Source organism: Cyrtonyx montezumae, unplaced genomic scaffold (genome assembly GCF_038088225.1).
Source record: "Cyrtonyx montezumae isolate F1298 unplaced genomic scaffold, pur_monq_1.0 scaffold_34, whole genome shotgun sequence".
Taxonomy (NCBI): Eukaryota; Metazoa; Chordata; class Aves; order Galliformes; family Odontophoridae; genus Cyrtonyx; species Cyrtonyx montezumae.
Window position 1 is genome coordinate 3690789 of NW_027072039.1, and position 12334 is coordinate 3703122.

Consider the following 12334-nt stretch of genomic DNA (forward strand, 5'->3'; position numbering starts at 1 on the left):
GTATACCTTGATCAGGAAAAAAATGATAATTTTGCAAACAAACTCATGTATTCAGTTCAGAGTTTCAAGAACCACAGAATTGCAGGGGTTGGAAGGGACCTTTAGAGATCAAGTCCAGCCTGCTGCCAAAGCAACCCCCTAGACCAATGAGGAAAAAATGAGAAATTAGAGCTGTTAGAGGATGTATTCCTGTGAGGTAGAACTGGAGGGAAGTGGCATTCTGTATGAATGGTGCTATTTAAGGGGAGCAAATGACAGAGGGAGAGGCACTTATTACCACGTACTGAACAGATGCAGCACTCTTTTCTACAAAAGATATAGGCTGTATGGAAATAGGAGAAAATGTAAACTATAATAGTTTCATTAATGCTGTGTTCTCTCATGAGTCTGTAGACAATCTGAGAGAATTACTTTGTCCTTGTTTATATAATTAATACACTGTTAACAAAGCTTTTTTCTGAAAGATGATCCTAACAGTGGCTCTTCTATTAGTTCCTGTTCCGACAGGTGAAACGGACTCGGGCTCAGGATCAAAGACTGCTGCATGTGAACGTGTCATGCAGGAGGACATGATAAGTGAGAATGAAACAAGGCAGACAACAAATCAGACCATAGAAAAGGGAAAAGAGTGGGTATCATAGATATGACCATGTTTTTCTGGCATACAACACTACTCTCCTAGAAAAGCGTTAATTTATTCAACTTGTTTATGAAATTATTGTTCTCTATTGTTAATCTGGATGCAAATCTTTCATGTAGCTTATGTGTGTGATGCTTAATTTATGTGATGTGTATAATTGTGCAGACTTCTGCTGCTTTCCAGCTGCTTGATTTCAAGCGTGCAATTCTTAGTGTTTTTAAATCCCAGAATTATGTTTGTTTGAGAATATGAACTTCATTAGGGAAAAAAATTATATATATGGCATATATTGTGAAGATGAGCTTAAAATGTGAATCCAAAACTTAAAAAAGACAAACTATCCAAAATGTATCTTTGGAGTGTTGTGGTCACATTGAGAATAGGATTGTTTTTATGTTCTTGGGCAATTTTATCACTCTGAAGCAAATAGTTACCAAAAGATCTTTAATGCTTTTAAATTGAATGATCATTAGAGGGCAAATCTTTTTGCTTCATATCAATTTGTAGGTTTTTTGGATGCATTGGAAGGGAGATTGGTGTTGTGGGTTTTCTTTTTTTGTTTTTTCCAAATATGCTAGTCGTGAGCTAAATTTGGTATATTATTTAGACTTGCAGAAAAATAGGAACAGTAACAGAAATGGGTGTCCTTCATTCTATAAGGTGTAGCTGTTGATAAGTACCTGGAATCCTGTTCGTGCTTTTTTTTATTGTTGTTTTCACAATTAACTATTTTTAAAAATTGGTGGTAAAAAGGGTGTGGTTTATACAGAAATTTTGCAGAAGTTTGGCTGCTGTTGTGATCCAGACTGTCATGTGTTGTTTTTTTCTCCATACTGTACATTGTTAAAACATTTCCTCTTCAAGTGAAAAAATCACAGCTCATCATCACAGTTTTACTTTTGTAACTGTTTCTTTCTTCCTTTAGCCAATTTCCCTTTGCCATAATTTGCCTTCTAACATCTTTCATTTTCTCCCTTTTTTCATACAGCCTTGTAACAGATGTTTCAGCTGTTGGTTTTAAGGTATGAATTGTTTTTCATCTTTTCATGTGCACTTTTTCTTTCTTTTGGTATAGAACAATACAACACTTGGGGTTGACGGGGACCTAAAATATAATCAATGTTCTAACACTTCTTATTTTCACTGATACTTCATTGGTATTAACAAGACTCTTGCATTAGTTCTTCTTCCCTTAACTATATTTTTTCTGAATTTTAATCCTTCATAATGATAATAGTGTAAAATGGATAATCCAGTGATGACACATTTATACTTCAGGAGTGTGTGTAAGGGTTTTTTCTGACCAAATGGAAAGCACATAGCTTGCTGGTGGTTTAAGCAGGATACTGTTGGTTCACACTGTGTAAATATCTTCAGACTTGTGGATAGTAAAAGCGTAAAATACAGCAGAACTATATGTGGTCTGGCATCATACAGATACATGTGTGATGTAAAGCATTATTAAGCTTAAGGAGATGAGGTTCTCACTGTTCAGGGTTTTGTTCTGTGGTATTTATTAACACATGCTCTCACACATTCTATTGCTTTTAAAGAAGCAGGATGAAAATTTTAGTAAGGATTGTGTCGAGTATCAAATCTGTTGTTTAAAGAAGGAATATGTTTGAAAGGAAGCTACTGAAGTAACTTTCTCTTTGAACGGAAAGCCTGTTTTAACTTGTTGGGAGAACTGTTATCTTCACCTTTACATATTTAAGTAGGAGGCATTCATCTTTCTTGCTAGTAAAATTTGTATTTCAACTATCAGAAAACAACATTACTGAAAATTGTAAGCTGGTGGTAGCATTACAAGTAAAAGCTGTCTTGTCTGTTTTTTTTTCTGATGCACAGCAGAGCTTGCCTGCTTGGTCACTGCAGCATTCAAAATTATACGTGGATTCTTGTCTTTTAAACTCATCCTAGTTTAAAGTCTTCTTACCAAGTGAAAGTATTTCATGTCTTAAGTATAAAAATACATGTTTTAGATAAATAGTGATTGTTATCACACTAATTTCACAGCTCTTGATAATGGCATGTTGAAGATTGCTTTAATTGATGGTAGTTTTTGTTCACCCTCAACCATTGCAAGTGCAGTCTAAACATCATACTCTAGAGAGATCTTAGGTGAGAAGAAGAGCCTCTGTGATAGTGAAACTTTACAGAGGTATGTGCAGCCCTCAACAGGGAGATGATTCTCCCCCTGTGCTCTGCTTTCATGAGTCTCCACCTGGAGGGCTGTCCAGTGACCTGCTACTCCAATCACTGAGCAGCAGCTCAGAGACCCACCAACTGGTGGGTCAAACAATCTGAAAGACACTCTCCCCTTAAGCATTACCCATTTCATAATGAAGGGAGAAGAAACAATGCTGTCTTTAGGATGCCTGGCCTGGGAGGTCCACTGGAGCACTTGTCAAGTTTGCATGGTTGGAACCAGCATGCTCAGTTTCTTATGCCTGGAACTCACTACTCCTTTCAGTTTGAGAATTGGGGGAAAAATGCTTTTCTGTGACTTTGCAATGCTCCTTGCATCCAATAATCATTCTTTTGCAGTGAAAGTCACACTGCTCCACATTAATCTAATTATTACATAATAATTACTGCCATGTTTAGTCTATCCTGACATAACCTATGACAATAATAATAAAAACGCTGGTGTCAGAAGTGGGGTCTGAAAGGCTTAGATTCTGAGAAGAGAGCTATACAGCTGAATGTCCACAGTGCTGAGAATGCTTAGAGCATCCAGGTTAGCTTTCACAGTGTCTCCTTGTGGAGATGGGGATATGCGTGCTCAGAGGGAGGGGCATGACAAGAAGTTCACTTGAGTACTTCTACCTGAAATGTTTTAATAGTGCACATTAAGTCATATATAGTAACACTAACAACTCTTCAGAATGATGTCAGTACTGAGTATAGCATAATAGTAATTTCTACTCATCTTGTGTGGTATTATCATGAGCGTTTCAAAATGTAGTTTAAAACATGGAATTTTTTTTGTCCTTCTTAAGTATGTTTTCTATTATAAGTGAGCCACTCCCAATATACAGTGGATGTAGCAAGTCCTTACACTGCCCAGGCCATTCTTGATGTAACACTGTTTCCTGGAAGAGGAGAGGAGCAGTTAAGAGCTTGCTTCACTTAAGGAACAGTTTGAAAACATTGGGTTAAACATCACAGCAGATCCTGCTTAGACTGAAGAAGGGCTGAGTAGTCACAAAAAAAAACAGCAGTGGTGGGAGAAACTGAAGCCTATTAAACAGTGATCTGTAGGCCACCAGGAGGCTTCCTTTCAACCTCTTCTGCGTTGAGCAAACCAGGGGACCTCAGCATACCTCCTCAGTTATCCCATTGTAGTTGCCAGCATTTATAATCTTAGTTACTGCTGTTGTAGTCCTGCATATAAAAATCTTGAGGCTGTTGCACAGTGTGTGATGCAAGTAAGCTCCCACTGCGTGTTATCGGATGAGAGTTATGTGGTTGATAAACTGTGGTGGGACATGCCTTTGTCTACTGAATTAATGTCACCCAAGTACCTTTGGTGATGTTGGAGACTTATGTTTGGCCTATGTTATAACAGTGTGCTGTTGTTCTAGCTATCAGGCAGGGATTATGGGAAAAAGCATTCAGTTGGTAAAAATAGCATGACTGAAATCAATAGCAGTATGTGCTCAGTAACTCACTACATGTACAGCAGCTCAAAACCGTTTGCCAGCTGATAAAAAACAAGCTGGAGGATGCTTTCCACCTTGTAAATGTCTTACCAACTTCAGCCTGAAAGAGTGAGGTACTGTGCCTTCAGGGATACCTGGCCTTGGAGGACATCCTAGGACACCTTGGGTCAAGCTCATGTGGCTGAAGCTTTCACACTCATTCCCTTGCAACTTCTGATTCCTACTGCTCCTTTTGACAGTGGAGTGAACTGCTCTTCTATAACTCTGTAATGATCCTCACATTAATTACAACTCTTTTACAGAAGGGATAAAAAGACAAATACTCAATATCAGTCCAAGTTGTTGTGTGCCAATTAATGCATTTATTCTGGCCTGATCAAAACCATGGTATTATAGAACTTCAAAGTCCACGTTTTATGAAGTTGAAATTCTTACTGCTTTTCTCTAAAACGTTGTGTTATCACCTGCATTTTTAAGGTATAAACCTTAGATATTTTGAAAGTTGTGTTAGTATTCTGGTAAGGGGAGAAGTGCAATTACTGTGCAAAATAATTTGACATCTGTTATTTTTTATTTTTTAATGAGGAGATAAATATGCCTGTACTGTGTAAACAGACAATGCATTGTCTGTTAACATCACCTCAGTGTTGTGACCAGCAGCACTGAGCCTAGTTGGAGGTCTTTAGTCAGTACCGTCCCCAGGAACCAGTACTGTGCCCACTCAGTATCTTCATCAGTGACCTGGGTCAAGGGATAGAGTGCAACTTCAGCAAGTTTGCTGATGATGTGAAGCTGAGAGGAGAGACCAAAACACTGGAAGGCTGAGCTGCCATTCAGCAATATGTGGACAGAGTGGAGGGTGGAGAGAAGCCATAGGGCCTTCAAGAAGGACAGGGACAGACTGCTACACTTGGAAGAGGATAACTGCATGTATCAGTACAAGTTAGGGGCTGGCCTGGTTGGAAGGGAGCTCTACAGAGGAGTTGAGTGTCCTGTCAAACAGCAAGTTCAGCATGAGGAATCAAAATGTCCTTGTGGCCAAGAAGGCCAATGATGTCCTGGACTAAATCCTCAGAGGTCCCTTCCAACCCCTGTGATTCTTTGACTTTTCTGGCTTTGTGCATATCCTTGTATCCTCTAATACTAAAATCTGTTTTACAAAGCCAAAACCAAAAAGGAGTGTTTCAGGGGTGTCTGTCCCAGAAATGTAAAGATTTAGTATCTGAATATCAGTCCTTTTTTTTTTTTTTAAAGCCATTTTTTGTAGGTTTACTGACATAAGCTTTTGGAAGGCAGTTCAGTGGCCAGTGATTGTTATTTAGGTCAAGACTTCTTGTCTACAGATGAGTTGTGTTAAATATGATTGTCATTTTTGCTTTTCCTTTACTCAGCTACTGATTTTTATTGTGTGTCGATGATGAACGCACTATATTTGTGCATTTTCTGTTTAATATGTTTATATTTTTAAACATTTTAGTCTTATTTTTAGGTGTGTGTGTCTGCCTACGTTATTCTGGGAAGAGTACTATGACAAAATATTGCTGTATGCTTGTTCTCTCCTGAAAGTCTGTCCCAGGCACTTTTAGCTAGTGTCACAGACAGGATTCTGTGCTTTGTGAACTTCTGGACTGTCACATTCTCAGTTTACATAGGAATGGCAATGCTGTTAGGCTGGACAAATACTTTAAGTGCTTCTTAAATAAATAGTTAAATAACTTTCAAATCTGTTGAATGTATGTCAGTCAAACTGAATTTCCTTCAGCAGATCTTTTTGCAAAATGATATTATTTTAATTTGTTCACTTGATTGCTTCTTTTGATGGGTGCTGTCCACTTGATTACTTTCTAGCTTTGGCTGAACTGGCATACTGATTCATAAAAATGCATGGGACATAGAGAGACTGTAACCACATCTGAATTTGAGCCTGGCAGAAGTAAGTTACAATAAAGTTGAAAAATTCTGAGAGCATAAATATGAAAAACTGAGATGGCAAGTAAACCTTACATGTAAGCAAAATCGTGAATTCAGAATCCAGTGTAGATAAACTGTTTCAAAACTCAGGCTTGATACAGAACAATTGGAGCTACATTCATTAGATTTCATGTGTGAGTCATAAAACTTTGCCAAACTGGATTTGGTATTCATGATAACTGTGAAGCTTGTGTCCCTCTCATTGATATTTTCCTTCTGGAAAAGTCATAATGGAAAAGTACATACAGGTTTCTGTAATTTTGATGCAAGGCATCATGAGGGGCTGAAGCTTGCAATATCTTTTCTGGTGAAGTCCCCTTAATGCCTCTTTGTCTTGTCTGCATCTAAGTTTTTAAGTTGGATGGTGCTAGTATTCCTATGAATAAAAGTGTAGTTTTAGCAGGAGAAAATGAATCTCTCATTAAATTGTAAGTAGAAAGAGACATATTGCAAATATTGCAGTTGTTAAACTCTTCTTGGAAGAAAGATATTAAAGTACTGATTGACTGTAAATATCTCTTGCTAAGTGAAAAATAAATGTTATTTTTTGAGATTTTTTTATTCAGTTAGCTTGTCCATTTGACAAATAGTGGGGAAATAGTATCGGTTATATGGGAAGAATATCCTAAGCTGGTATTTCTGTTGAAGACTTTGCATCAGAAAATTCAGCTCTGGTGTCAGTGTAGACAAGTTTCTGTTATCTGAGTTGTTAGGTTTCTGTTCAAATACTGGTCCTGGTTATGTCCTAATTTAATCTGATCTTCTGAGTCTTCTAAGAATAATATTGCTCTTAATAATATTGTTAGATATAGATTTTCTTGGTACGTATACATAGCATTTACTGTGTATTTTAAAGACCAGATTCTAGTATTAAGTGTATCAAAGTGCTAGGATGCCTTTTCCCATTCTGTCCACAAAACTGAAAAGAGCACTTTACTTTAACAAGTGGCCAAATTATATTCCTTTATGCTGAAGATGACATAGGCAAGCTGTCCTTAGAAAAGAGAAAAATCACACAATATTATAGTTATGTTTGGAAGAGCTGGTATTTGTGCTTAGCTGAAGCAATGATTGAATTGATGTCAGGTTGAGTTCTTTTCATTACTGTGTCCTTGTATAGTGCTACATGAAGGTTTGAGAGGGGTCAAGCAGACTGAATGACTCTTTAGATCTTCCTGAGCTTATTACTTGAAGAAAACTCATTATATTTATACCTACCAAATATTTAGTTGCCTTTCTGTTTTTGTCAGAAGGGAAGAAAAATATAATTGAAGATGGCAAGTGGAGAAAGGATGCTTCAGTCATATTTAGGACAGGAAGATGAGGTCCTTCGTGCTTACTTTTTTTCACTCTTTCCATTATTGTACTTAGTAAGTACAGAAGAAAATATCTTAAGTGCCACCTTCGAGTGTTTCAACAAGCCAATTATTTGATTTTGGGTCTCTGTGACAGTAGTCGGGGCAAACATGACTATTGAATGGTGATGGTGAAACTGACTGTATGCAAAAAGTTGAAAATGGTTGGAGTATGACTTCAGGGTTTGAACTGGCAAAGTTGTTTTTTCTTTATTTTATCACCTTAAAAATAACACACACTCTGATTCTGTATGTTTGAGATTTCTTAATTTATTTTTGTTGAAATATAAGAAGGTTTTTATGACTAAAATGATTTATATCCCAAAGACAAGGAATTTTGTACTAAAGTTTTGTATTAGAATTGTACCACATATCTCTATTTCAATTCAAAGCTTCTATAGAGAGGATGTGTTTTAAATTTTTAAACTGTGACCGGGCAGATATTTTAAATAGAACATTTGTGACCTGTGTTGCCAGGCAGCTGTGGAAGCCAAAGTTGCTGTTCAATATGTTTGCCATTATGGATGACCTGAGGATGTATGTGCAAGAACAGCTGTATTCTTCATTCTCATCCTCACACTTCTAAGGTGTATCCCTACTTTCAAATGATTTTATTAAGATGTCAGATTATCACTGCACCCTGTAGTTTCTGACTTTGTTTGTCGAGAGGATGTTGATTTAACAGTGTGAGATTCATTGTAAATAAGATGTTAAATGTATACAAAATAATATACAAATAATGTTCCTGTCAGTGCTTAGTTGCCTCTTTCACTGAGTCCTTTCACTTAGTCCTGGATGAACTATTCCTCTACCTAATCCAGAGCCAGTTAATGACTGAAGTTTTATAAACTGTATAGGATTTCTTTAGTTCCTTTAAAATGCAATTGGTGCTTTCCATGCAAAGTTCATTGGCTTGTTTTCTACTTCTGGAGCTCTAGTCATTGTTGTAGATGCACTGGGAGTTAACACTTCAACAAGTCAGGATTCTTCCTGATCATAGTGCTGTTATTAACAATTACGCTGTCGGGTTTGTGTACTGCATCTGGGTTCTCAACTGTACTTTCAGTTTCTCTGTATATTGGTTTGGTTTTGGACGACAGGTTAAAAACATTGCAGAATACATGTCTTTAGATAATAAATTCAATTTTGATTCAGTGGAAGTGTAGTTTGTATGCACAGAGGAATAAATAATTCTGAAAGTAACTTCTAACTAATTTCTGGGAACCTGACAGACATCTAAAATGTGATATTTGCAGCCTCACCAAATATTGTAGGTAGGTTTGTGCTGTTGTGTGAAATCACTGTATGTATATTTTTACAATTGGCAATTACTTTTCTTTCTCATGGAGTGCAAAACACAAATTATAGTAAATAGTAAAAGTGAATAGTAAAAGTTGAAGTTTTATCCCAGGTTGCTTGCTTCATCTGAATTAAAGCTCATCCCATTGTCACTGACACCGATACAGTTTTCAGATGTGGGTGTCCCATACCTGGAGGTGCTCAAGGGCAGGTTGGATGTGGCCCTGGGCAGTACCTGATCTTGTAGATGACAACCTGCAACCAGCAGAGGGCTGAAACTGGATGATGGGCTTTCAGGTCCCTTCCAACCCAACTATTTTTGTTGATAATTAATAACTATTCAGGTTTGATGAAGGAGTAACTGATCTTACAATTTTGCAGTTTGTTTTATTATTTTTTAAGCCAAAAATAGGAAGGAGAATACTTATATTCACTACAAAAATATTTGTCTGATTTTAAAAAGGCCATTTATAATTTTATTAGTTTTGATACTTACGCAGTAACAGAATATTTAGTAAGAGGTTTTTGTTGTTGTTGCTGCTGTTGCATTGCTGGCAATCTGAGCAGCACCTTCTTTGAGGTTAATTTGAAGGCAGTAACCCTGAAGTGTGTTACAGTGCATGAATGATTTGGCAGTCCTCTGTAGTCTAATCTGTTAGTAAATTTGTTTTTGTGGTTAGCAAAGGAAAATTAAAGGTACTTGGAAGGGTGGAGGCAGCAACAGTGCTTAAAACAGCAGTCACACATCCTTTGGAGTGTGTTAGTACCTCTTGGATTATAGCATCTTCACCTGAATATTTTAGTAATTAAAAGCAAGTGAAAAGAAAGTACGATGCTGATATTCTTGAAAAAATCAATGATGTTTGCTAGTTAATATTTTTAGTAATGCTAATTAAAAAGAAACAGTCCACAACAGATAGTGATCTAAATAAGGTGAGAGTAATAGAGACTTAGTTGCTAACAGTAGTGTCATCTCTGTGCATCTGGTGTCTATCAATGCTGAATTTAGCCAAGATTTAAAGGCCTGTATGTCACCTAGTGCACCGCTGTGATTATTTCAACTGATGACAGTACCTGTTGTTAGCCAGCTGATGTCTGTGTCAGTGCTCCTCCCACTTCACCACGGATGTGTGTGTCACAGGCCTGACTTAACTCGTTTGGCTGTGTTCATTGTGCTTTGCATGCTTAGCAAAAGCCTTGCTTTAATTATTTGTCTCTCAGGTCTTTTGTCTGCTTTGAAAGGCAGAAGGTAACATGCTAGTCATTGTTACTTGAAATAACCCATGTATTTTCTAGATATGGAGGATGAAACTTTTTTTTTTTAATGGTCAGTGAGTGTTTCATTGCAGTTCCTTTGCTGTAAAGCACATGGTGAGCACACCCCCAGCTGGCTTGCCCCTGGGCAACATGGTGACACTTCCCTCACCCAGCAGGATCCCAGAGGAGTCACCAGGTGCTTTCCCATCCCCACAAGCCCTGCGTTAGTTGCTAACTGCAGCAGTGATCATAAACTGAAATGCAGAGTGCATCATTTTTGTGCATTTTGGCTATGCTTGATGAAAACAGCTGTTCTGAGTGTGGAAGAATTTCTCAGCATAGATTTGTTCGGTAATGCTTGTTTCTTCTGTGTTGTCCACTGAAACCATGTAGTGTTTTTAATGGGAGTTGTTTATGTGGCAAAGAAGATAAATGGCCTAGGTGTATACTATGCAGTAAGTGTACTGCGTGTCTGTGCAGGTTGGCATGGTGATAAGCAGGGAGTAAAGGCATTGCCTGAGCCTTCCACCTCCTTCCCCTCTGTCCTTTCATAGGTTCATAGGTTCATTAGGTTAGAAAGGACCTACAAGATCATCTAGTCCAACCATCCTCCTATCACCATCCCTACCCAACTACTAAATCAAATCCCTTAGCACCTCATCTAAACGCTTCTTGAACAGCGCTAGGGACGGTGCCTCAGCCTTTCCCTTCCGCCCTCGCAGGGGATGGTGAATGTTGTAGCTAGGTAAATCCTCTCTGTATTCCTGCTAATGATGTGAACACTCAACATATATTAACTGGAGACAAACCTTGTAATCCATATCTTGGGTGTGATTATAACCACTGTACTTGTGTTTAGAAAAAATCTAAAAAATATATTATTTTACTTTGCGTTTCTTCTTTTAAAGTTGTTGCATAAACCTTGAGTGAAGGAACCACAAAAACAAAAGAAAGTAAACAAAACAGTCTATAGTCTCAATTGAGAAATACCTGTTTACAAAAAGACAATAGGACAAAGGATTGCACGTGCATGTAGCCAGTTTTATTACTGAACACTTTTTTCCAGCTGCTTCATGGAAAAATTCCACTGTTTTTGTATGATTTTACTGTTCTTTTAGCAAATTTGCAGAACTTCTGATGGGATGACTAGACAATTTTCAGCAACTGATTTATATACAGTTCTAGGAGCTAATGAATTTGAAATGGCAGCTAAGTACTTCATGCAGTATGTTTAGGGCTTTTTAGAAGTCTGCACTGTATTTTCAACTTCCTTATGGCATCTGGCATTAGAAACTGTTTAAGCTATTATCGTGTTATAGCAGCTTCACATTTCAGCAGTGTATATTGTCTCAGCTTCACTAATTCTTTGATACTAAATCTCTTCTGAAGAGAAGCCTTTGTCTTTTTGTTAATGAGATCAACAAAGCTAATAATTTGGTCATTCTTTATTCCCTTTTTAGTCTCTTTTTTTAATTACCATTGCATGACTTTTTAGAAGTGCACTGTATCTTGTTACTGGCGTAGCATGGAGCTTCAATAATTGATAACAGAGACTGTAGAGCTGACTGTGTTGCTAAAAGAACCACTGAGTGTTCAAGTCTACAGAAGAGCAGCTACCTGTGCTAAAACAGCTTTCTTTGGTGGTGTCTGATGATCAGGCTTTTGACCCATTGTGTTTTGGAGGGACCTTTGCAGTGGAGGAAAAAGGGTTTGCGTGTTTATGATCACTGCTTAAAATTTCCTTCTGTTTCAGCATATTGAAATGTCAGCTTTCTCTGTGTTTATTTTTAATGCAAATATATCACCTTGAAATTTTTATTAGTTTAACTTCCGTTTTCTTTGAGGTGTTTTTATTTTGATGTCAATAACATTGTAATTCTCGTTAAATCCTCATTTTGAAAGTAGAATTTTAGTCTTTGCTGTTGCAAATGTAGTATGTGGAAGGAAGAATAAAGGAATAGAAGAAGTGCTTGGAAAGATTTTGCAGAAGTAGAAAATAATGGAAATTTTCACACTTAGTCATAACCCTCAAATTTTTTTTTTTTTAATTAAGATTCTGCAAAAAATAATAGGGTGTGCATTAGAACTTCATTTAATGAATATTAGATACCAGCTTGTCACTATTATAACTTGAAAATGTTATTCAC

At 37.2% G+C, this 12334-nt stretch overlaps 1 protein-coding gene across 1 annotated transcript in view; it reads left to right on the forward strand.

Moving 5' to 3' along the window:
• The first annotated feature begins 497 nt into the window (after window positions 1-497).
• PTBP3 (polypyrimidine tract binding protein 3) overlaps window positions 498-12334 on the forward strand; it is a 40670-nt gene continuing 28833 nt past the window's right edge. Inside the window, exons 1-2 of the mRNA XM_065745217.1 lie at window positions 498-628; window positions 1629-1662. Coding sequence (XP_065601289.1) covers window positions 558-628; window positions 1629-1662 — 105 coding nt within the window. The 5' untranslated portion in view covers window positions 498-557. The remainder of the gene's footprint in view (window positions 629-1628; window positions 1663-12334) is intronic.